This window comes from Diorhabda carinulata, chromosome X (assembly GCF_026250575.1).
Source record: "Diorhabda carinulata isolate Delta chromosome X, icDioCari1.1, whole genome shotgun sequence".
Classification (NCBI taxonomy): Eukaryota; Metazoa; Arthropoda; class Insecta; order Coleoptera; family Chrysomelidae; genus Diorhabda; species Diorhabda carinulata.
In genome coordinates, this window is record NC_079472.1 from 24,089,465 (window position 1) to 24,117,368 (window position 27,904).

The following is a 27,904-nucleotide window of genomic DNA, read 5'->3' on the forward strand; positions in this document are numbered from 1 at the left end:
TGACACACATTAAATGAGACCATCTGAAACAAAGACTACAATTTGGTCCCATTTCTTCCTGCTGGATAGGTTTACCTCGAATTTCCTATTAAATAAGTACGTAAGATAGTTGGGTCCTTTTGAGCTTCAAGAATATTCTAGTTACTTCGGTACATGCCACATGACAGTTTTACACCGTGTATATCTTGTGAAAGTACTATTCTCTTGACAAAAATCGTATGAAACAACATTATTAGTTCTTTTCCAAAAACTAATAATTTTCTGTATCGATTCTTATTAAATATACATTTACTATTAATCAAAATGTAAGGAAATAGAAAGGCGTGTTTTAATAACAATCAATTGATTTTTCTATCATATGATTTTTTTTGGAAATTTCGTATCGTTTTTATTTTTTTATACAATTCAAATATCACAGAAAAAGTAATGGTACAAGCTTGTATCAGCTTTTTATAGTCAGTCCCTCGTTATGCTCATGGTATCAATACTTGAGTATTCTATATTCTTGAGTACTAAAAAGTATTGCTAGTGAAAGTAAAATTCGTTCCACATTGTCACATACATCAATCTTTAAAAAAATCCGTATAAATTGCGTTCCATTTTGTGAGTTTTATTGCCACTAACTTCTTCTACTATTTCACAATTCTTATAATGTGGAATTCGTTTTATTCGTTTTGAATTTTGTATTTTAAAAAATGTTTTATGAAAAAGCAGTAATTGTCGCTCGAATCAATATTCAATAAAAAGCGTTCCAGATGTGTAATTTGTATTGATCATAAAAATCTACAAGTGAACCTAGCATCGCTATAGTGAAGAATATGTTTACTGAAAATCGTAATTTGAATACATATACGGATACATATTTTTTGTGATTTTAGCTACCAAATTTATTCATTTTATTATTCAAATCTTTTCGTAACAGATATAATCAAATTTCAACAAGTAATCGGTAGAATTTTATCAAACTTCTGGTGTAGACATGAGAATCGGTATATTCTAAGGTATTTTTACCATTATATTTCAAATATTTCTTACAGGATGTGCCTATATTAATGGCGATATAACTCCAGAGCAAGCGGCGTTAATGGCATTCGCCAGAGGATATGCTTTAGAGAAAACCATAAGACCAAGCTGCCAAATGGCAGCTATTGGACTCTCCGTTGAAGAATTAACAAAAATACTACCAAAAGATATGTATATAGCTTGTATCAATGGCAAAACGAGCATAACGATTTCCGGTCTGGAGCAGCCAGTGAAAGAATTTGTCCAAAAACTAAGCGGACAAGGAATTTTTGCGCGACTAGTAGAAACATCGAACGTAGCATTTCATTCACCATATTTAATGGGTGCCGAAAGTCACTTGAACGAGTTCCTACATAATGTATTAGTAAACCCACAACCTAGATCCAGTAAATGGATATCAACTTGCGTGCCCCCTGAGAGACGAAACGAAGAGTGGGCGCAACTAAATTGTGCTCAATATCAAGCATTCAACTATAGAAATCCAGTACGATTTGATTATGTATATCCACAAATACAAAAAAATGCGATAGTAATTGAAATATCCCCACATGCATTACTGCAACCTATTTTGAAACGGGAGATGGAACCTGGAAACACCTTGATTGGTTTGATGAATAAGAATACCACGAACCATGAGGGGCATCTACTTCAAGCAATTGGAAAGTGAGTCCTTGTTTTATTGAAATTCATTTAATCAATGTCTATTTGTATTGATAATGTCATTGAACTATCTAATTGATTATCAATTTGAAGCAGCCCACCACCATTATACTTTTAGATGGAACTCCCACTTTCTCAGTTATAAGCATGGTTGAATCTGGAGAAACATATTTTTTCACTATTATAGTGAGAGTTTAAACTTATATAGCTATTCTCAGATTTAATCGATTGATTTATGGTGCTTTTCAACTCAGATTTCTTCGAACCTTATGGAAACTTTCATTCAGACTTATTAATCGTTTCATACATTCGTGATATAGTATATTTTTTCACAATGAAAGTGTATTTGATGAATTTTGAAAAATGAAAGAAGACTATACCTCTCAAAAATATTAAAATGTAAGATGACCCTAGCCGTAGGGTACAATTTCGTACACTAACAGGTGTATTACCCTGGAGTCCCGTAGTCTCTCTTAGTGCCTTAAGGTGTCTATGCGGCGGCAATGCTTCAATAAATCTCGTCTATTGTTAGTATTCGTAAATTTTTCTTATTTAGGTTAATATATCTAATACATCTTATTAAGTTTCACCTAAAGTGTTAACCAAAGGAATCTTCAATACTAATTTTTTTATGAAAAAATTAAATCATGAACTGTTGTTAGGAAGCTTCTGAAAGATACGACAAAATTGTAGATATTTTTTAATACAGAAACGAGGAATCCCAATAGGTATTGCTTATTCCATTTTAAATTTGATTATGATGTATCAAAAACCGAAAAAATTATCACCTTCGTTAATAATTAATGTATTACCCACCACCTGAAAACAGGACTGATATTGTAAAACAATTTTACTGGGAATTATACGTACTGTGGACTCGTAAACTTACTACAAACTGTAAACCGAAAGTTTTTTGTTACGTTTAGTATAGGTACATGGAATTAATGTATACAATACTAAATACACTAAACTATTTACTATCCACCAAATTATCCACTAACACTCAACTATTCACTATACTTTGCTGTTACTTACTACTAAACACTAATATAAATTCACTGTTTAGTTCATTTTTCACTATTCCAATTTGTTTATTGTGACATAAAATCATTTACTGTTTTTGGCTACTAAATTACCGCTTATTTATTTTCAACGCCTTCATAAATACTTAACGTTCTAGAATTTCGCGAAAGAACAGAAATGCATTATAATAAATTGTTTCTATAGAAACAGTTGCAATATAATGTGAATATCTTATAAAAACCATGCAAAGGATTGTCGCTTCATAAACGGCGCATTCACCAAACTTAGCATTATTTAACAATATCGATCGGTCTATACGAGTATCAGTGAACGGGTTCGTAATATTATATAATGATGTCCATGGCTCGTTTAATTTCCGTTTTCTTTGTATTTGCTCACTCTGCTCGGTATAGTTTCTTTTTTCAAATTGAGATTTGTTATTTTGTAACATCATAATTATATTTGGAAATATCTTTCATCATTTATTTTTCAGGATATTCAATGCTGGTGGTCAACCAAACTTGAGAAACCTTTATAACGAGGTTAAATTTCCTGTAAGCAGGGGAACAAAAATGTTATCACCATTAATAAAATGGGATCATAGTGCTTCATGGTTTGTACCTTTATGGAAAAATAAAGACTATTTCGGAAAAATCGCTACAGTCAATTTAAATAATGAAAAGTATTCGTATATGTCAGGGCATAACATCGATGGGAGAATATTAATACCAGCTACAGGATACGTGGTGAGCGATCATTTTTACCATATTGAACATGTACAGCTTTGGTATAACTTTTTTGATATTGAGTTCTGGTCAAATGATACCTAATTTCTAATAAGTAGTTGCTTATTTCGCTTCCTATGAACTATGATATCATACCTTCTGCTTTCAAGCACAATTCTCCCCTGTTGAATTTTCTTATGTACTGGAATTAATAGAACCATTGGTGATATCTATATAGAACAAACTGCACCAACAAAAATAAATGCAATGTATCATCTGCATTTCGATAACCAAGACTTCAGAGACACCAAATGCAGTTAACCTTCGATGTAGTTATGTAATTATGAGAGTTGGTGTAATTATAGTAAACAGTGTGTTCAGTATGGATGTTATCTGTTATTAAGTATTTTTTTTAATTGATCCCTGTTGTGGGTCAATCAAGAAAAGGAAATCAACCTCAAATTTAGTAATCTTTGGCATAAAACTGATATTATAACATAAAGCAATCTATAGCAGCAAAAGGTACTGTAAAATATTCTATTACTAGCATACCCTCCTTTTAAAAATATGCACTAGCTTAATTTTTTCAAAACTATCCAAACTGTCCTCATATAATATTATTTCTTCTAGGAACTTGTTTGGAATATTTTCACAGAAAAACATTTGAAGCGTAAAACTGATACACCCGTTGTTTTTGAAAATATTAAATTCTTGAGAGCTATTCCATTAACCGATAACCAACAGGTAGATTTGATTGTGAATATCATGAAAAAATCAGGAAATTTTGAAATTTTTGAAGGTGGATCTGTAGTAGTAACAGGCAAAGTTCGGATACCTGATAACATATCGACGGAGTTCTCCAGTTCAATGGAAATCATTGATGTAAGTTTGATTCAATCCATATAATATAATAATAATAAATAATAAATTAAAGTCTAGTACCTCAAATTTTGATTCATATGAGTCTGGATTGTATATATATAATATTTACTAGAACTATCCAAACAAAAGTAGTTTGGACAATTGATCTTCAGGTACTTATTGGACATGTCCATATCTCCTAAGCTAAGGTATTCTCTTTTGTACCCATAATCCTCTTACATAGAATTATTTTCAGTCTTCCATCTACCTCTAGTAATTCTAGCATTTCGATGTTTATTCTGTTTTCATTTTCGAGATGTTTTTATCATATTCGTTGACTGCTCACCCTTTGGTATTTCTTGGGATAATCGACAGTATCATATCCCAACATCATGAATTTTGTTCTAGAAACAAATACGTAAAGGTATTACGTCTCAGGTTTTTGCTTTCCCCTATGTAACTATCAATTCGACTCTTTTTCCATTGTGGTGCAAATTTGATGTATACCAATTTGAAAATATAGTTATGAAAATATCACTAATTTTACTTTTAGATGGCTGAAAATTCAACATCCGATTTATTTATTAATCAAGATGATTTCTATAAAGAACTAATATTACGAAGATATCATTACAGTGGTTCATTTGTTGGTGTATCACGATGTAACTTTGATGGAACGGTCGCAAAAATAACTTGGAAAAACAATTTTGCTTGTATTATAGATATGATGCTGCAATTATTAATATTGGAAAATATGAACAGAGGTATATTATTGATTCCAACCAGCATAAAAAAGTTGGTTATCGATCCACGTAGTCTCTTACAAAATAACGAACAGAAGTGTAAGTAGGTTTTTAAACTGAATTTGCACCTTTACTCAATTAACCTAACTTTTAGATATAAACGTCGTTCGAGATCAACAATGCAATATTATCAGATCAGAGGGAATTGAAATTTTCTGTCCTATATTGTCCTCTGCATCGCGACGAAAAAATATACAGTCAAGAGCAGTGATAGATAGTTATGAATTTGTTTGTTATAATTCACCAAAAAACAATAAATATAATCAAAAAACATCACTAATAATAGCAACTGATATCGTATTACAAAACAAAAATGGTTTGTTTCAAACAATTAACATTGTTGAAGTGGAAATAGCAGATAAAAATGATGCAGAATTAATCAGGTTAATAATACAAGAACGTTGCGAGAGAAAATATGCAACCATCTTGAAATATTCTATTAGTAAACTAGAAAATATAAGTGGAGACATAGACGTTCTAATTGTTGATGGAACAACACCAAAACGTTGGAAAGATATTGTTGCAAATAATAATGAGGTATTTATTCTATTTATTGGAAACTTTAGCGAAACGACAGACAACTTGGAAGTGATTTTCAAATCACCACATTTATGTTTATTGAAAATTAAAAATGAACCTATACAGTTCGATTACAAAATTCAAATTAAAAACCATGAATTGAGCTGGATAGACCATCTGCGAGAAATCGCGATACGCAATGAATATAAAAATGTATTAATGTACAGTGAAAATGAAGAACACAGTGGCATTCTTGGCTTGATAACTTGTTTACAAACTGAGGACAATAAATTCAAGTGTACATCAATATATATAAATCAAGAAGCCGAGCCCTTTTCAGAAAACACGGATTTTTATAGAAAACAACTATCGAAAAATTTAGTATTTAATATTTTGTTTGACGATAATTGGGGAACATATGTAACTTTACCATTAGATGATATAAGACCAAAAAATGTTCAAAATTCGAAGTTATCAATAAGAAATACGGGCGACCTTTCTTCATTACATTGGATGGAAGTACCAACCTTGAAGTAAGTTACAATGTTGTTGATAAGAATATACTGACCCTCTATAAATGTGTTTGATTAATTCGATTGGTAGTTTGGGTTGGATATTTTATATTTTAATTATGAAAAGGTAAACTATTTGACTAGGTATGGAATTAAACTTTAACTGTGCATTGATAATTGGATATGTATTGAAGTTATATTCTTCAATTAAATTAGATTCAATGCTGCTATTGAAACTGCAAGAATATTGGAAAATTTCACAAAAAGTAAGAGTAGTACTATGACTACTTATAATAAAATTATTTGATTGAGGATTCATGGATATTCTACAGCGATTTTTGTGCGTAGTATAGAAGAATTTTCCGAAAACTCATAAATGAGCGCCAACTTATCTATTTCACCCAAGAGTGGAGTTGGTTTTTATACATCAGAATGCAGAAGAAATGGATGAATCCATGAACAAATTGAAATGGCAGTTTCTAAAATTATTTTTTCTGACTATTACACATGAATTATGACTCAAAATTGAGGCATTTATTTAATACTTCATTGTAAATAAAGTTATTCGATTATTAAAGTTATATAAAGTGTAAAATTGAGTTCCAGGTATTCAATCAAAACTAAAAACCTATCTTCAGGAGACTTCTCTATCATTTGGATTCGTATTTGAGCATATTTTTCTAAGCAAACTATTTTAGTAGTGTCATTAAAATGAGTAAAAAACTTCGAAAAATTGCAGTTGGTGTTTGAGGACAAAAGTATGTAAAAAACACGCAAATTTTGATAGACTTAGCATTAGAAAGAGGAGCCTAAATCAGTAGAAGATGGTACATGTGAACGAGGTAGTATTCTAAGCCACGGGAATATCAAATGTATATATGTTACGTACCAAACCCGGAATTATATAAAGCCGGCTTCGTACAAAACGGCTTGTATGTATGTATATGTATATGAATTCGCAGGTTTCATATAGCGACGCATTATTTCAATGTTAGTAAACAGCTTGACGTTATAATTTGGCATTGTTCGGTTAGTTGACTCACGTCTGCCAAAACGTGTATATCTATCTTTCACAATGGCAGTAGATCAAATGAAAATCACGTTCGAAAATGTCATCGAATACAATACAACCTAACCTAACCTAACCTAACCTAACCTAACCTAGTCCAACCTAACCTAACCTAACTGCATATTTTATTGATAACAACTTGAATTTCTTTCTCATTATCTCACTTTAAATTCGATTAAAGTATGTAATTTTTCCCGCTTTTAATCGGCACCGTGTTTCTTACTGGTTGAGCAGCGAATATTGCACAAGAATGGCAGTACCGAGCCGGCTTGGTACAATCGTCGCTGTACGAAGCCCGCGAATTCCGGCTTCGTACAAAATCGCCTGTACAAAGCCGGCGATCATATATCACAAATGGGAAAAAAATTATTTTAGCGCATTTTAGACAACAGCAGAAGCAGGATAAGTCCAGTAGTCAATGAGATCTAGATATGCTCCTCATTGATTGTAACATATTTTTTAGCAAAAACAGATACTCCAACATTGCTATATCGTCCCCAATCTCGACAATGTACGCTTCGATTTATTTTATTTCTCTTAATGAAGTCACACTTCATAGTATCATAGAAGCTGTAGTCATGTTTCTAAACGGGTTCACTTCAAGTGATTACTAATGCACTTTGAACCGTGATGAATTCACTATCTGAATTGTTGTATAGAGTTGACTATTCTGAAGGTCTATAAAAAAAACTAAGCTCCCATAACTTAATCACCACACTCCGTATTCACCAATTATTGAATATAATTTTAAACATACGCAAAATGATCACCATATTATTTATTTTAGTTATGAAAATGAAGAAGTCGTAGACACCAATTATTTCGCCCTCAATTTTAAAGATGCTCTTCTGGCAACAGGTAAAATTCCATCTTCTGATAATTCATTGTGTGTAGAATATTCCGGTAAAACAAGAAATGGGAAGAGAGTCATGGGTTTAATCCAAAATGGTTATTGTACAAAACAACTGAAAGCTCTTCCTTATTTTACTTGGGAGGTTCCAGAATCTTGGACTTTAGATCAGGCAGCTACAGTTCCAGTGGTTTATGCGACGGTACTAATCCATTTCAATTAATAAAATTAAAATTATTTCAAGCACAAGTTTCCAATTCTTTATTGGAGTAATTGGAGCATCACAAGAAATTATTTTTTGTTGATTGAATAAGGATGTATTTCAATGTTCGCTCAGAATTATCTCTAAATCAAAACTTGTTACTTTCTTTATTTTCATTAATTCTATTTTATGAAAAATTATTGTTAAATTTGAATTTAAGTTCAAAATCAAATCTCGAATCATCCTCCGACCTTTCTCTGATAATATTAACAATGTGTGTACCGAAAGGGTGGAACATTCAAAAAACTTTATGTTATATGATCCAAATAAAAATTAGAGCCTAGTTCAAGAGAAAAATGAACAAAAACCTCCACATTCCATTCCAAACTCACGATGAAGTAGAATTGGATCAACAAAATCTAACCAAAATTATCCATAAATCAGCTTGGGAATCAACGCCACCAGCACGAAATAGATGAAAAGACAAATTAACTAAAAAAAGAAGATTTAGGAAGATATGGCAATAAACAAGATCACAAACCAACAACCAAAAAATAAACAATGCTAGCAGAGATCCAAAAATTTTTTTATCAAATCACAAAAATCAATCAGTCTAGAAATTTCTCGAAAATTTAACTAATCACTGTGGCAGGCAACAACAAAACTAAATAGCGTATAGCTCCTATTAAATACCAAGACGGAAAATGGGTCAGAAATAACAAAGAGATAAGTTTGCCGAAATTTTATCCAATACATTCAAGCAGATTGAAAGTGAAACAAACAAACATGACATGGAGGAAATAAATAATTACTTAGAACCTTTTTTACATATAGATAAACTCATGAAGAATTTTATTGACCACCAAATCAAAGGAACGATTCCAAAAGATATTGATCCTAAAAAAGCACCAGGATATGATCTCATAACTGGCAGAGTTATCCAGAAGCTATTAAGAGGAATTAAAGCAATTGAACAAATATACAATGCATATAATCTTTTTCCCCAATAATGGAAAGTTGCTGAGGCAAAAATACAAGAGAACTGAATTTGAATAGGCCCATAAGCCTACCAATATTAACCAGAGTTTTTCAAAAACTTATATTAAAACAAAGGGAACCTATACTACTAAAAAAAAATTATTTCTCATTACTCCACAGTGGAACAAGTTCAATGAGAAGTCAACTAGGTGAACGATGGCCTAGAAAACAAAAGGTATTACTGCGTCGCCTTTATAGATATCAGTCAAGCCTTTGACAAGTACGGCACTCAAGTCTGTTGTACAAAACAAAAAAAGTGCCACTATATCACTTTCATGAAATATTAAAGTATACTTGTATAATACATTTTTTCTAGTAAAGCATCTCTCAGAATATATTGATAAACAACAAATTTGAGTCCGGAGTAGCCCCAAGAAGTGTTTTGGACCTGTATTGTACCTGTTGTTTACCTCGGTCTTACTGACCGCAATGCAAACTGCAGTGTCCACCTTCGCAGACGGCCCAGCAATACACAACCACAACCACAACACAGAAGCAGCCATAAGGAATCTATAAAATAATCTAAACAAAACAGAAACATAACTGAAGAAATGGAAAATGTAAGCCAATGAAATAAAATCTCAACACATTACATTTTCACTGAAAACAGACCAGTTCCCTTCGGTCACATTGAATAACTACCAGCTCACATAGGTAGAGAGCATAAAATACCTAGGTATGCATCTAGACAATAGACTAACGTGGGAAACACACATATTCAATAAGAGAAAGGAACTGGAACTTGTAATGGTAATTGGATAGAAAATTGCAAAAATTGCAGCTGTCATTACAATATAAAATTCTAGTATATAAAACCATTATTAAGCTCATTGGGACATACGGAATGCATATGTGGGGGTCTGTTCCCAGTCACATCTTGAAATATTACAAAGATTCCAAAAAAAAGGGTTCGGAGAATTTTAGTTATGTACCCAATTCCATCATAGAAAGAGACCTACATACGGATCCCCAACATTAAAAGTGAAGTACAACGCAACAAGTAAGAGATAGGATTAAATCCCATCCAAATGTGCTAGACAGGTGAAGTGCGCCGCCTAACACGTTTCAAACTGACAGACCTTTTGACTAAGTTTAATTAAGCATTTATCCATGTAGTCAAAACCGAAGAATATAGCTTAAGAGAGGAGATATTTCTAACACGTTAAATTTTGAAAAGTCATACTTTTTACGTACTGTTTACATGTATTACAAAGATTGTAAATTCCATGGAGTTAAAAAAAAAGCATTCCATTATTGGGTAAATGTACTAAAAACCATTCAACAGAAACTACATCAAGTTTTAAATTATTAATCAATCGATCAAATTCAATCGAAAGCTTAATCTGAAAACGTTTTTATACATAAAATGTACACGCAAAAAATATATATCCATTCATGATAAACATTGAGTACCTAAAAACCATTATACATCTTATTCAATGTAATTTTCGAAATTTTAAAAATTTCAGAATTATTACGGTATGATAGTGAGAGGCCAGTTAGAAGAAAATGAGTCGATACTAATTCACTCCGGGTCTGGAGCAATTGGTATATCAGCTGTTCGAATAGCACTGAGCCTTAAAGCAATAATATTCATTACTGTAAGCACAGAAGAGAAGAAACAGTTCTTATTGGATATGTTTCCACAGTTAGATGCCGAAAATATTGGTAAGATTTGTTTCTAGATGATTGAATAAAAATACCAAAGAGCTACACTATTTCAAAATCTACTTTGCGTTTCTGCTAAAATTCTACACCAAGTGTATCCTTGCTTCTTCAAGTATTCTATGTAGTGTTTCCTCATATCTTTCTTTTGAATTGATATCGTATCTTTCTTTTCCTGCCTTATTCGATAGCCTCGTAAAGTTATTGGATTGGTACAGTTAATTCAATACTGTTCAATATTGTTCAATATTTTCAATATTTTTTTTCTCTGGAGTGCAGTACATATTATTTTTATCGCAATCCTCGTTCATTATGCTGCTGATATTTTGTTCAATTTATTCACCCCAAATAATAGCTTACCAAATATAATAATAAAAATACTTAAAGTCTTAAAATGTACAAAATACATATTTCGAACTCCTCAACTCTCTTTACTAGACTTCTCCATCCATTTCTGTTCTCTGTTCTTTCTCTGCACTCATTTATTATTAATCTTCCAGTTTACCATACTAACCAATTTATCTTCTTATGTTGGATGATAGATTGAATTCATGTCACTCTTTGTCTTTGCTGATTTCGTTTGGTTAAAAACATTCATATTTCATTGTGTTTTTTTCAACTGAAAAATACAAACTTCAGATCCATTATTTAATCACATAAATAAGTGGGTTTACATATTTTAGGTAATTCTAGGGATCTTTCCTTTTACACCCTAGTCAAGAGAAAAACTAACGGCAAAGGTGTTGATATGATAGTGAATTCATTGGCAGGTGAATTTTTCCATACGTCAATTAACTGCTTAGCAGAGTGTGGAAGATTTATAGAAATAGGGAAAATAGATCTAATGGCTAATACACATATAGATACTGGTATTTTCCTAAAAAATTGTAGCTTCCATGGCATATTTTTGGATGAACTTCTCGATAAACCGAAGAAAAGAATGCCAGTTCACAAGCTAGTGTCAGATGGTGATAAACCAAGTCAGATGATTGAACAATATATTTATTATACTCTACATTATAGGTATTGCTTCGGGAGTAGTGCAGCCAATTCCAGCGACTATATTCCAAGCAGACGAACTGGAGTCAGCCTTTCGACACCTTTCCTCTGGAAAACATATTGGTAAAGTGGTAATTGAAATTAAAAAGGAACATCTTGGAGCAAATTCGACCATACTGTCAGTACCAAAGATATATTTCGATCCTGAAAAGGTCTACATTATCATTGGAGGATTGGGAGGAATGGGGCTAGAATTAGCTCATTGGATTTTCTCCAGAGGAGCCAGAAAAGTTATTTTGAATGCAAGAAGACCACCTTGGAGAGATTATCAGTTTTATAGTTTGAATATTTGGACCAAACTGAAATATTTGGTAGTGGTGGATTTAAACAATACAATTACGTTGACTGGTTCCGAAAACTTATTGAAGGAAGCACAAAAATTGGGACCGATTGGGGGTGAGTTTTCATATTTCAATAATAAATAGGATTTATAATTTGGTATTTTGTTATTTGAAAACAATATCGAGAGGGGGAAAATGATATAATGACCGACGGTAAATTATTTATTCAAAAACTCCCAACTACCTCTTAATTTGGCCAAGCCACATTTTAATGTGACCAATTGAATTCAAATAACGGAAATTAAATTGATTTAATTCCTCAGTAGAAGACGTCCATTCTAGAAAAATATGAAACAGATTCCACGATTAGATTATAGAGAATTGGCATTTCTAAAAGTGATGTCACTGGCAGATGAAATCGATATCTGCAGTCAATTTCCGTACGGGGTACACCTGAGAGTAGTGAGAAGCGTGTAACCAACTAAGAGGAAAATTGATATATGAAATTCTTTACCAAAAACTTGACAATTATCAATCTGAAAAATGTTAGCCATGCGTATTTTCATAGGAAATTAGATTTTTCAGGAAAAAGCTTTGTAGTAAATTAATGTAAAAAGCCGTTTCCTTCTGATTGTGCCTTAAACATTGATTTATTTTTCAATTTTGCTTCTCGGTAAACACGATAATTTTTTCATAATCACGAATAATATTTTCACAGAATCATTAAAAAAATAGTCGTTTTTTTTGGTCTCAGTCTAAAAACCCAGATACTAATCGCTTCATTGGACTCAAACGTATATGAATCCATGATGGAAATTCTGGAAGTAAGTATAAGGAGATCCAAAGAGAGAGGTTTGTCATGTTAATATCCGTCCAATGAAGCTCATCGACATCACGTTTGATAACTGAATTAGTGTGACAAGAGCATCAGAAATATATTCGAAGATAATGGATGGAATAATAATATTGGTGCTCCATTTATTTTCTTGGACAATAATATGCAAATCACCGTAACAGAGTTATTAGAAAACTCGAAACTGAAAAGATTTTTAGCTGTTCTTTACATTGATATGAGGTCTATTCAAAAGCTTGATTTGCCAGAGCCACACAGAAGTATTCAAGAATTAATCTATGCTGCAAAAGTGGGATTGCGGGATATTTGTTAGCATATAGTTAATGATATTAAGCCAATCCATTACGGACTGTAATGGAAAATAATGAAATTGAGAGAACAAATTAATAGTGTTTCAATTGAAATATGGAATTATCAAACAAACTTCCTTTTTGAACTTGAAAAAATCATATTTGAATTGCTATGGATATAGAAGGTGAAGACTTTTTATACATTTCTACATAACTCACATAATCATCAATTTTAATTTTGCCGGAATTAATTTTCTTTACCATTTATAATTTTTACAACACTGTAGGCTATAACTAGTCTAAGAAGGTACAGAACGATTTAGCTTGAAACCGATTAACATGACGCAATATAATTATCAATTACTGAAGAGAAAATTTCCAGTTTTCGGGAGGAAACATGAGCTTTGGATTCTAGAAATCAAATTTTTATACAGATAATATATGAAATAAAAAATCGGCGAATGTTCTGATTATTCTATTCTAATTTATGAAAAAAACAAAGGAATATGGGTTCTGTTGCTTTGTAGGTTACTTCAACTGTGCATTAGTTCTCAAGAATGCTCCAATCACATCTCAATCACAAGGATTGTTCAAAGAAGTGTTGCAGCCGAAACTAAACGCATGTGAAAATATGGATGCATTAACTAGAAAGTATTGTGTCAAATTAGACCATTTTGTGGTATTCTCCTCAATTATTGCAAATATAGGGGTTGTTGGTCAAAGTAATTACGGTATGGCGAATTCAGCTCTGGAAAGACTTTGCGAAAAAAGGAGAAGGGACAATTTACCTGGCTTAGCAATTCAATGGGGACCTATAGCAGACGTAGGGGTTCTCACCAGTGATCAATACCAAAACCGAGTAAGTGAAGTTTCAAATAAATTCTTTTTTCAATGATTGGGGGTATCCAACAAGTCTAAAAAGACAGTTAAAATAAGGAGGTGATGATTGAAACAAAAGGAATGTATCTAATTATCTAGGAGTTTGGTGGAAAATGATTAACAAAAAAAATATGAAATTAGCAAAAATGCCCCCTACAGAAAATTATAGAGGAAAACAACTTTTTGTTTTGTGATATCCACAGAAAGATTTAAGTAGATCTCTTAGTCATACTTCATTGTAGTTAAGTGGATAAACCATAGTTATTTTTAACCTAGATGTGTTGTTTCTACAAGAGATACTGCGATTTTTCTTAGCAACAAATTTAATACCTATGGTAGATGATTCAAAAACAAAGCATTATTGCACTAATACCACATAATGTTTGAAACTATTATCTATTGAGTATGGAAACATTATAATATGTTTCTGAATGATAATTTTTATAACAATGAGAAAACCATTTTTCATGTGTACAAAATAGCGTTAGTCATACGGTTTAGTTGCTTGTACTTGAACAAAGTCTAAGTCCGAATTTACAATTTTTTTTTCGGCTACATTTTTATTTACTTGTACTATCACATCTACAGAGCTTACAAAGTTTTCCTTGTCTTTGGATTGACAGCTCCTCCTTATGACAGAAGCTCTCAGTAGATTTAGTGTACTGTTATTGTATGTAAATCTATTTACGTTAAAAAAACATGGGAACACCTTGTGATGTCTTCTTCATCTTTTCGAGAGATTTGTACAAACTATCCTGTCATTCTACATTCTGACCAACAAAAAACGTAAAGGTTGTTTGAAAGAAAATAACGCTTAGGGCAAATGCAGCAAATGTATTTTGCATTTTTACTAGGAAGAAATCTGTTTCTACGGCATGATATAAATAGCTCACTGTTATTTTGTGGTATTTACAGCATTCTTAAGAAAAATTGAAGATTACTTTGAAATACATAAGTCAAAATCTCGTTTTGTAATTTTTGTAGATACTGCATTTTTTATAATAACAGCAGCACTGCTAATATATTTTCTATTTTTATGAACAATTCCTCATCAGAACTGTAAGGAAACATAAATTCACTTATAGAAAAAAAAGGCAACGAGGCAAAATGAGATCACATGTTTTGAAGAGTGATGATAAGCTGTTGCATTGAATTTCGAGATGTATTGGCGATATCTTATTGAGTTTATAGTATTGGGTTAAATAGCTCCTTCTGACTACAATGCAAACTGAATTACTTTATTCCAAAATGCATTATAGACAATGCTCAAATTCCATTCAAGTGATTTAAGGTTTCAAATAAGAATCTGAAATATCTAGGTATATAGAACTAATCAATATAGCACAATTATTTTCACAGTTAATTACGCACTATGTTCTCTGTTTCAAGTTCGGAAGTTCAATATACTGATATTTGTTTCATATGGTAAACCTCCTAATTTCAGGCTTATAAACACATCGAACATCAAAAAATTGAATCGTGTTGGCAAGTTCTCGAGAGGTGTATGATTCAGGATATTGCAGTTGGTTTCAGCATGGTATTGTCAAGAAATGTTGAACATAAGAAATATGAACAAAATTCTGTTGATTTGATAGCACAAGCTATTGGACTCAAAGATATCGGTAAGTACTTTATATCTTGATAAATTCTTTAAGTATTTAAGTTGTTTCATGTTATCTATCTATCTTTCTGTTCACTGCATAAATTATGGCACATTAACTGGGTTTATATATGACCGATATAATGTGCAACAAATATGATTAGATTATACTTAAGTTCTTCATTTTCAATGTTTGGGAAAATACTCAAAAAAAACAAAGTTTGTAATATGCTGTACTGACATTTTCAAAAACCCAAATTTGAACGGGAAAGTTTTTGTCTAGACGTACCCCCCCCCCAATTTCTGCTTGATTCTTTATAAAATCAGCCGAAATTGTAGACGCAAAAACAGCTAGAACTGGCTTCAGAGGAGATGGTACGTGAACGGAGTGAAGTGGTAAGTATGAGCCGGAATAAGTTGGGATCAAAAAGACAGAACGTATATTTAACTCATAATGACACCTGGATCTAAATAAAAAATTCACAAAACTCCTTTCCTTCTTTGATTCACTTAGTCAGAAATTTTTACAATTTGGAGTTTGATCATTGATGAGCAAATGGTTCCTTATTTTTGACGACATGTACATCAAGATGTACATCAAAGACAAGCCTGTCTGTTTTGTATTCAAAATTTGGCACATTTTTATTTAGAATTTTCTTCGCGGGAGCTGCAAAAAAAACTGGTGCGAATGTAGTTTTCGAACTTTTTCCAAATATGAAAAATGTTCAGAATCATAATATCTTCTTTGATAACTTTTCGCTTCTTAAAAATTTTTGTCTCTTTTGAATGCCACGATTTTGAAACAATTCTTCGCCTCAAAGACGGTTCGCAAGAACTGTCCGTTGATACCAAGTAAATTGCTGTGAAAACAGGAGAGGGACTCCTATGACTCTGAAGAATCCACTTACATTTACTTGGTGAAATGAAACTATAATTTCATTATGACAGCAATCGGTATCAATTATAGTGCAGGATCTCTCAACTCTGCCAAAAGTATAAATGAGGTGTTAATACTACAATCAGCTATAATTTCAGCATGTGATAAATTGATAGAAGGGGTAGATTTGCACAATAATGATGTAGCAAACTATATATTTCGTGTGTTTCATAAGAAACTATTTATAAATATAATCGACAGTATTCATGTAAATACTAGGAAATTTTAGAATACTATGAATGACAGTAAAATGCGACAACTAAATTTCGAATCATTTATCGTATTCCGACCTCTGATTAAGAACTTTGTCGCAAGGGTAATTCCAAATAAAAGTCAAACAATTCATATTTTGAGAAGTGTTGTTTTATGTTTTACTTCAGTGTTTTTTTATAACAATTTTTTTTCTCTTATTCTTTAGCTTTGAAACTTGGAGAATTTCATAACTAATGTCCTAAAATAGTGATAACAATTAAGAGAATCTTCGCGAAATTTAATAAATTTATATTAAACATCAACGAACTGTTTAGGAAATGAGTTGGTCGTTTATTAATTGTAATATTCTCAAAAGAATGTGACTGATAACGAGGCGATTATTAACACATTTTTTCGCTTATTTTTTCAGCTACTATTGACATGAATAAGACATTACACAATATTGGAGTGGACTCGCTCATGCTGGCAGAAATAAAACAACTCATATATCAAGAATATCAGCAAGAAATGGATTTGGACGAAATTAGGAACTTGACTTTTGGCAGATTAGTTGAAATGAGCAAAGTGAAAAAATAATATATGGCTTATAAAGAATAGTAATACCTTTTAAAATAAATTTAAAGAAAAAAACCTTTAAAAACAAGCTTTTGTTATTTGTTAAGAAAATTAAGTAAAAAGTTAACAAACGAGCCCAAACTCGATGTGGATGCATCGTTCAATCACAGAGTTCCTATGGGCATCTTCCAGCTCCATCATCAGATCAGTTCTAAGTCTTCTTAGCAATGCAATACATTGTTACCTGATTTATATATGCATGAAAAATATCAGCTCTATCGGAAACCGGGATCAAATTAAACTTGCAAGATTTGATTACAGACAACGGGATAGGTGAAAGTGAATAAAAGCTACAAAAAACCAAAGTCCTCACTTAAATGATCTATTCTGAATGGATTTGTCGAAAATACTTCAGATTTGTAAATGTAATACACTTAAATTGAATTTTATTATCTACTTTTAGTAAGTATGGTTTGTTGTTAGTTCATTGAAACTAAGAAAACTAAACTTTTTATTTTAATAAAACATTACTTAGGACTATGAACACATTAGCATAGTGATCAAAATTTAGTTTTAGTGAAATAGCCTAGTCAATAAAAATTTTTGCCAAACTTTATCATACGTATTCTCTCACTTTATCTATAAAAATACCTCTAAACCTATTGACTTAAAAATTTGAGTGGTTCCTGACTTTTGATGAAAAAATATCACTTATAGATGAAGCTGCAGTGAAGATGATTATTTATAATTTCAACAATTTATGGCGATACTAATTCCAATGGGATATTGTTAGGAAAATCAAAACAAAGAAAAGATTTATCTTTGTTAAAATTTTTATTAGCTTTTACATATCAATAATCAAATTACTATCATTTCTTGTCTGAATCCTTAACAACTTTGACGGTCGCGTGGTTAGGTCGTCATGTCGCATTTAATGGTAACAGAGAGTTTGGAAAATGTGCAATTTTATCATTCTATAAAAATATTTCCAAACACAATCAATTCATTTCATAAATTTGTAAATAACTCTTTATAAAATAAATCATTTATATGAGCTTCTGTCCAAATAAAGACTGAAGGTGAAATGCGAGCTTCGATAGCTCAATGGTTTGTGAACGTGACTTGTCATTCTGTGGTTCGTAGACTGAATATCATTACATACGTGACTATAAAAGTGTGTTTTGTACTTTAAATATATTGTCAGATTTACAATACTAAAAATGATAAGAAATAAGTTGAACTTTCATTTTTCACTGCACTTTGAGAGGATATTCTAATTGAAAAACATCTTGCATACATTTGTGATACAAAGAAATAATAAACATTATCTCGAAATTATTTAGAGAACGATGTTGACACAAAGAGAATATCTTTACATTCTCAATTATTGGAATGAATTATATGAAAAATTTTTTCAACGCAATCTAAAATTTCAAATATTTTTCATTGAGGTACGTATGCCGTTTATTCGATATTTGCGAAACTTGTTTCAATGATATACATTTTATAGTGAAGTATTAAATTTATGCGATACGACTTACTACGTTAAAGTCTATTAATACTGGAAGAGAACGTAATCTTACCTGAAACAGAAAAAACACAAAATATTATCCTAATCCACAATAAAAAATAATGAATACAGTGAGAAATTGAAATATCAATTGTATTTTTTTATTTTACTTTCAATCAAAAATGTATTTGGAATGAGCTAGATGCTCCTAGCTCCCATGACATACCATTGCCCAGAATATTTTCCCACATCACAACCCGCACAGTTCTTGTACATCTAGTTACCAATTCCAGTGTTTGATCGTACGGATTGTTTAGAAGTATTTTTGTATTTATAAACTAACTTCAACTGTATAATGTCAAAAATATTTCGCATTTTTTTTGTATAAACAGATTTCGGAACAAAGTACTTTCACTATAAGAATTTAGATGAAATCATATACCAAGGCTTTATTTGTATCAGATATAGCAAAAATATAATCTGGAAAATATTGTTTAATGTGCTTCTTGAAGTGAATCCTTCATTAGGATTATATAACATAACGAATTGAAAACAAAGAGATGCTCCGAAGATCAAACTCGTCCGAGCTTTTTTCATGACGAAACGAAAATTCCGAAAAAACCGATAATTAGTTAACTGATATATATTATTGTTGGTTAAGCATAATATTAAGATAAGAGCAGAGAACATTAGAGAGTTTTATCAACTAAATAATTATTTATGATTGATTTAGTGAAGCATAGTTTTCCTTAGTGTTATTTTAGCAAAGGTTTGAATAATATAGTAAAAATTAAAGGTCTTGGAAAATTTAGACTATATAGTCAATACTTCCTAATGGGACAATCTTTTCGGACCCATAGTCGATTTTAAACACTTTCTTATTCTACTTAAAATGCTAAACAATAGTTCAACTTGAGAATCTGAGCTATGGACATTGATTTGATAATAAATATTCTTCAAGCTATACAGTTGTTGAGAAAAAGGTTCGTCACATTATAGACCAAGAAACAAAGAACGATAATTTCAAGTAACTCACTGAACTGCTAAAAGCTCTAATTGAAATTCGTCTACGAATTGTTTAGGGCAATTGAGACGCAGCAAGTATGAGTGTGAGTCACGTTATGAATAAGTCAGACAAACTTCGTGCCATTCTCATAATCGCGCTCTGAAGTCAAGTGCAAATCACACACAGTTTTTTGCACATGTTCGTTTTAAACTGCCTAGTATTCTAGTATTTCTTATAGTACTTACTAGTACTACAGGGTTCCGGCCCATCTACCCCTCCATCTTATTATGCCTGAATGTAATCTTAACTTCACTAATTAATTTTAATGATATTTATTGAAAAACTATATGGTTGGATCGGTCAACTTAGACATACAAATTATCCAAGCACACAAGAAAGCACTAGGATCTTGACATTGTTGAATGACTAACTATCTTTAACTGGAATGCTGACAAGTATCAGTCTTTTTCTCGGTTTCTTTGGAAATTGTACTATATACTGAAGATGATAACTTAGTTATCGAAATTCGCGTCATAATTTTGAGAGTTGCTCAATACTAAACAGTATGTTCAGTGTAATCAACGGGTCCAGAAATGACAACTTTCAATAGAAAAAGTCAATTTGGAAATTAAAAATTCACTATAGTTGTAAACTGTAGCTCTCAAAATCCTACAAATGTTTATAAAATATTATAAATAAACTGTAAATGTGTGTTCTGAATGTTTATTCCACTTTTCGTTTTTCTTAATGTAATATTTATTACTTATGTATGCACATTAACTCGAAAAACGTCGAAAATAAACTGTATAATGATGCACTCATACAAATTATATTTCTGAAAATCACGTATATAAATTCCTTGATCGTTTTCAAATCTAATACAATATTAGATGCAGCCATATTCCGTTTAATGCTTCTTAAACCAGATTTCACTATTATTTCCTTTCTCCTTCAACTTTCTAATCAGATTTACATAAATGTGTGCTTATTTCCATTTTGCTTTGAAGCTATATGCCCAGATATAGATATTCAATTTGTAGGAACGGAAAAAAAGTTTTACGTAATACCGCTGCGAGTCTAGCTTTTTCATTTGATTAAAATTCAAATGTTGCCATCGATGTTTATAAGAATTTCTACAAGTTCTTTCAGTAAGGTTATTGGAATTTTAGCAAGGACAGAATTGTCCGATATTATGAAATTTTTCTTGAATGGGATGGATATTTCATTCGTTGGACTAAATAAAATATGAAATAGGGAACAGGCACAAGGTCATAGAGCCTATCTTAGTGAATATTATAATTCTTATTCAATTAGATCAAATTGGACTATACTAGTGATATAACATAAATAGAAAGAAGATCGAAATAAGTATTTAGAACAGGGATATTATCGATTTTATATAGTTTGGCAAAAGTCAATCCATAGGTTTGAAAACTTACTCAATTTCTTGCATCTTTGCAATTTTCATTTAATAAATAGAGAAACTATTTGAATAAAAGAGATATTCCGATAAAATTTAATCAATATAGAAGAATTTTCAAGAAGAATGAATCTCATGAAAACTATTGCCAATAAAAATTCGGTTCAACACCACTCAAAAGCTTACTATTGCTAATAGGAGTACCACTTCTAAGCTTTCATCACAAACATATTTGTCTTGCAAATACCTCCAAATTGGTAAGTAATAAAGAGCAACCGATTTATAAAAATAAGTTCATATATCGTTTCCAAGAGCCATAGATCACAACAAAATTAGTCTCACCATTTCACGATGAAGTCGGAAGAACTCTAGACATCAATTTCCTTACTTTAACTTCAAAAATATTCCAATACCCATATTTTCAAAAATGTAAACTCCACCCTAATTTCAAACCGCTCACTTCTCTGTACATAGAGAATTATATGTAATACTACAAGCACTTATTCATATTAAAGAATAAAGGTAGTCCTATCTCTATTACTAATAAACTCATTTAGCTTATTCGAAACTATCAAACACATATATATCAAAAATTCAATTGCCTTGGAGATGCCACCGTCTGAATTATGTGATGAATGTGTGGTAAAGTATATGGAATGCCAAACAAAGATTTCAGTGAATCCTTGGCCCTAACTAATATCAAACAGACCACTCCAAGTCAGAATGTCTTATGAATGAGACAAAGGCACAAGTAAGACTACATTTCAGTGAGTATAACGAAGATGTTAGGTGGACTCATGAACGCAGAAAATATGAATGGTTATTTTAAGAACACCAGCTTATACGAGGATGGTCTCAGAAGTACCTGGCCTAACCTAGAGATGGTAGTAACTGCTTGAACAATACCACTGTATTAGAAAGTACACAATATATACAGCATATGTTTCACGTTTGAAGACGCTACGTTTGGCGGCCATAAATAGTGAACGTTTTCAGTGAATTTGTGAAAAAAAATGGTCATCGTTATGTACATACAACTTTTATTTCCAAAGCGTTTGCTTAACTAATATGAAAGCTGAACCAATTCTACTCTGGTTAAGACCGCTTCTCCGTCTCCAATAAAATATTGGGTAGCAGTGTTTAAACGAGGCCGTGCGACTTGAGAAGTCTACCATCGCATTGATCGACCAAATGAGGTGACGACACCAAAAACATTAAAGAAAATTCACAAAGTGGTACTGGATGATGGTCTACTGAAAGTGATCGATGTGTGCTGCGTTAGCTCAATGGAAAAAACGTGAAGATGTTTCCATGGAGTGTTTGGCAATGCTCTACAAAAATAAAAGCGAATTTTTGTGTTGTTTTATAACCATTGCTGGAACATGGGTCTATCACTTCACACCCTAAACAAAAGAGCAATGAGAACAATGGACTGTAAGGGTAGAATCGGCTTCAAAGAAGGTAAAGGTCATAGGATGTGTGTGGGATAATTTTCATTGACTATCTTGAAAAGAGGAAAACTATCAACGGCGAGTTTATACGAACTCATTATCCATTATTGCAATTGCCAAAATTAATGATATGATCAAAGATTAGGCAAGTAATGACTATTTTAAAGAGCTTGACGATTCTAATTATCAAAAGGGTATTGAACTTGAAAAAGTGTTATTGAGCTAAAAGGAGATTATATTCAAAATGAATATATTTTTTGTGTTTTTTGTTGGGCCAGACATTTCTGGGAACATCCTCATACATAATATAGTGAATTTCATACCCTTGTAATCTGTTGCTAGTAATTCTAGTGGTTTAAGAGGAAAAAAACTTTTCTCGTCTTGAAGTTTTTACATAAACCACGATCAGAAAATGTCTATTTCTTCTGTTCTTTTGTTAGAGATGGACATAAATGCTGCAACTATCATACAATATAAAAAAATTGAGACAATTACAGATTGGTTTAGTTATCCGCATTCGACGTTGGTCGAACTGAATACACAGGCATGGATGCCCGCTGTTCCGAGGTTACATTTTCATTTCAAATCTTTCACGGATGCTTCCTATTTCTTTTTTCAGATATGATTTCAAGAGATCACTGGGAAACAGACCTAATTATATAAAACTGTTAATCTTGTAAAGTTGTTAACTTCCTCGCTTCCCTGCATACACCTACATACCATATTATGAGAGCTTCTTTCCTTTGTCGTTTATTTACTACCTCTATTCCGATAATTCCTGTTTGACTGTTCTCTTTGTCAATCATAAATACTGATATCTAATCTTCTTGAACGTATTTTTGGGTTTTATTATGGGTATTCTTGAACTTCCTCCAAATTTGCCTTCAATCATTTCAAGAAAAAAAAAGGAAAATTTGGTGTGTAAACATTAAAATCAATTCATCTCTATATTTATTATTAAAATATTGAAGTTTTTATACAGTAAATAGGATAAAATATAACAATCATTTAATTCATTTCAAACATCAAATGTCTTATACAAATGAACATTTCACATCGCACAAAACTAGTGGCAGCAGAATTTAAATATATTCCCAATTACGTCAAAATTTAGAGGTAAAATGGTAAACAATTGTGTTTTGACTACACATTACAATTTCCAACTGCCAGAATATGCAAACGTTTCAATTCCTAACTAAAATTCGACGCTAACCTGCAAACTTGCAATTGGTTCACTATATTTGGTTTAGAAATAGTTTGTGAATCTAGAACTCGGAAAACTTCCAAATAAAACGAGGTTAATTATATTTCGCAATTCACGAACGCTTTTTCAAGCGGATACCGTTGGATACGTTGATTGACAGACAGACTTTTTGGCTGACTTTATGTAAATTTTCCGAATTTCCAAATCGATTGCAAGTTACTCCTTCGAATAATTCCGTGTCTCCCATGTAGGTAGCTATTTGGAGCTGTCAATTACTTTTTCATTTCCCATTATTTTATCACAATAAGTTGTAATAATCAATCATAATGTGTCGTTCGTGTGTAAAGGAAAATATCATGCAATTAATTGGAATGACTGAAATTGACTTGACTTGAAATGAATTATATGCCTCTCAATACTGTAAACGAATCAGTATAGCGATGTCTTCATGGCATCAGACTTGTTTTTTCTTCTGATTCTCTGGGAAAGTGTTGAATGTAAAGTGGAATCATCAATTATTGTGAAATTTCACGTAAACCTATGTAAAACCAGAACTACAACTTACAGTTTATTGTAAGAAGTAGATAGAAATTTATACTAATTGCGTGCTTGTGTTTGTTACTTAAATTGCTATTTCTTTGTCGTAGCTCGATATCCTACTTGCTATGGTCTCTTCGGGACCAAGGATTGTTTGATTTCTTTATGATTTTTTGTTGCACTCCATATATTGTGTCATACAATGAAGACTTTATATCAAATTTCATATCCTAAAGTGAGTTTTCTTGAGTTGGAATTGTAAATTAACTTTAAAATTATCGATAAAGCAAAAAAAGTTATTCATAAAATGTTTTGCAGGAGCTATAGATATCAATTTCAGTTATTCAAAAGGTTGTTAGAATACATAAAACTCTATTTAATAGTACTTCTGTTTATGTCAATCTTGGAAATTGACGTAAAGAAAATTTGCTTTGCAAAATGAAAATAATACCTTTTCAATTTTCATAATCTGTTTTCATCAATAATTATGATATACTATGTTAAGAAATGTGTCATAAGAAATATCAAATTCATAATAAAATTGATAGAAAAAGAAAAACAAATTGCGTTAAGTACCAGTAATCATTCCTATGAATTGTATCGGTGAAGACATGTTGGCTATCAACACCCCATGAAAATAGTGAATAAATAGAGAACAAAATGATTTACAGCAATACAACCATAGATGTGCTGCAGAACGCGGCTTTCCTTGCAATAACTGACGCGCCACAATCATGATCATGGCAGCACTACAAGTCATTTTAGACTTGCCCGCTTTGAAAACCTGAACCAGTTTAGTGGACCATAAAGGCATACGAGAATGGTACCAGAAATACCTGAACTGACGTAGAGATGGCAATAACTGCTTGAGAAATAACATTGTATTAGAAAGTACACAATATATACAGCATATCTTCTAAGTTTGGCAGCCATCAATAGTGAACATTTTCATTGAATTTATAAACATGGAAAATATAGTCATCGTTATGAGATACAATACTTTTATTTGAAAGGCATTAGCACAATATTAAAGCTCTAGATTTTACTGTCGCTGAGATTGCTCCTTTATCTCCGTTTAACTCCGATATCAACATTAAAATATTGGGTAGCAGAGATCTACGAAGACCAGCATCGCAGTGGTCGACCAAAGAGGTGACGACTTTAGAAATGTTGAAGAAAACCAGAAGAGTGCGCCAGATATAGTAGGTATTTCAAAAAGTGCGGTACATCGCATATTATTTGAAAATTTGGACAAGAGAAAGAAAGCTGTGCGCAAGATGGTTGCCGCGTTTACTCACGATGGAACAAAAACGGCGTTGTGAAGATGTTTCCATCGAGTGTTATCTTTGTCTTGCGCATCCTAACCATCCATATGAAAAAACATGTACCGTACCAACACAAACAGTTCTTTCGGATCTAGCACATCACACACGTATTAACGTTAGTTTTCCTGATGTAATTCCTAGAAAAAGTTATGATCTCCCTTGCCCTGGATTTCTCCTATAAACAGTAAACTTTCAAAATATAATAGAAGGAAACATCACTCCACTAAAAAATTACTTCAACAGAATATATGAAATATACAAACCATCAGAAGTTCAATTCACTGATGTAATAAAAGAGATTATCATTCAATAGGCTCGACAGTAGTTGGGGCAACTGTCACACAAAAGTTTCGGCTACCACAGGTGAAGTATAGGTCGTATATCAAGCTCCAGTTTACCCAAAATCGAACTACACAATCTGTTCCGATTCACTCAGCGCCATAAAATCAGATATATGCAAGCAGCCCTATAGGACAACAAATCCATCAGTTTTTCCATAAACATTCTATTGTGAAGTAGCACTCATCTAGATCTTTTTGCTTATTGTAATTGACGGCAATGAGATAGCTGATAAAGCTTTCCAAAAATTTACTAATCGAAAAGATGCGAATAAAATGGTATAGTGGAAAAAATAGCTTCAAAAACCTTAAGCTGCAATTTATAGATTGACAAACATTAACACCCAAACGGTCACAATAAATCAAAATATAAAGACTCATACTCAACCATAATATAATCCATAGTTATATTATATACAAATAACACCTTCTCGAATGTAACAAACGCAATGTAAGACAAACTGTTAGACATATCTCAAGGAAAAAAAAAAGGAAAAAGCACAAAATCTCCAATGATGAAGTGGACAAAAATCCTATAATTCTAGGAACAGTACAAAGAAAAATATAATAATGAAAAGACATCAGGCTGTACAATAATATGTAACTTACAGTAGAATAACTTTAGGTTAAGTGCATAGCGGTTGAGTCAAATATCTATTTTGTGGTTTTTGTTTGTAAAATGACGTGATAGAAGTTAAATAGGAATCAATATCATGATTGCTCTCTCCACAATATTAATTGAAGTGATTTAACGCATGTATTGATTTGGGTACATAGTTAAACTCTTTCCTTGATGTAATTCAGTGATTGTTTATGGATTTTACTCCAACATCGAATGTGAATGATGTTCTAAATATGGATTCAACTTTCAAATTTCACATAAAGCGAGTATGTACATTATTTGCGACAAAGTTATCATGGATATTCAGTCGTGTGGAATGTTGCTGATAGCAGACAACCATACATATTTACCTAGTCTTTGCCTAATGTCAGTTCGGGATTACTCACATGAGTATGAGTCAAGTCAAAACTAAATATATATCATTCTCTAGCTATTCCCGAGAATTTTCAATTTACACACGTTATCATATAATTCCAAAGTTAGTCGGAGTTTTAACTTGATTGAAATTAAATCCAAGTTGGATGGCTATGTCTATGCCAAACAAACTATTTCACAAAATTTATGTGACATGTGATGTAGATTATGAATGTCTAGTATCCAGTTAGCGGATTAATCTCATAAATTTTATGTCATTATAGAAAATAATATCGGAATCTAATCATGACAAGTTATCGGAAAATAGATTAAGTGGAATTTTATTCTTGAAACTTTTTTAAATAAAAGTATGAATATACAAGTAATCGCACCACGGCACATGCTTAGAGTACTGAATTGGATGGGAAAACTTCAGATAGAACGATGGAAAAGTAGAATTCTACTTCAATTTAGTGACGTAACCTAAACATTTGATAGTATTCAATTCTTTAAAAAAATT

At 31.8% G+C, this 27,904-nt stretch overlaps 2 protein-coding genes across 9 annotated transcripts in view; one reads left to right on the plus strand and one right to left on the minus strand.

The window, feature by feature from the left end:
- LOC130901729 (RNA-binding protein Musashi homolog Rbp6) overlaps positions 1-27,904 on the minus strand; it is a 1,060,444-nt gene that overhangs the window by 428,756 nt on the left and 603,784 nt on the right. The gene's annotated exons all lie outside the window — the stretch shown is intronic.
- Positions 11,919-18,233, plus strand: LOC130901732 (fatty acid synthase-like). Its single transcript, XM_057813301.1, has 4 exons — positions 11,919-12,405; positions 13,961-14,292; positions 15,757-15,934; positions 17,472-18,233. Exons 1-4 carry the CDS (start codon positions 12,192-12,194, stop codon positions 17,636-17,638), a joined length of 891 nt encoding a protein of 296 aa, XP_057669284.1. The 5' UTR covers positions 11,919-12,191; the 3' UTR covers positions 17,639-18,233.

Coding starts and splice junctions, on each gene's coding strand:
- LOC130901732 (XM_057813301.1), top strand. CDS start 12,192: ATGGGGCTAGAATTAGCTCATTGGATTTTCTCCAGAGGAGCCAGAAAA. Junction 12,406..13,960: donor AAAATTGGGACCGATTGGGG/GTGAGTTTTCAT, acceptor GTTGCTTTGTAG/GTTACTTCAACTGTGCATTA. Junction 14,293..15,756: donor GTGATCAATACCAAAACCGA/GTAAGTGAAGTT, acceptor TCCTAATTTCAG/GCTTATAAACACATCGAACA.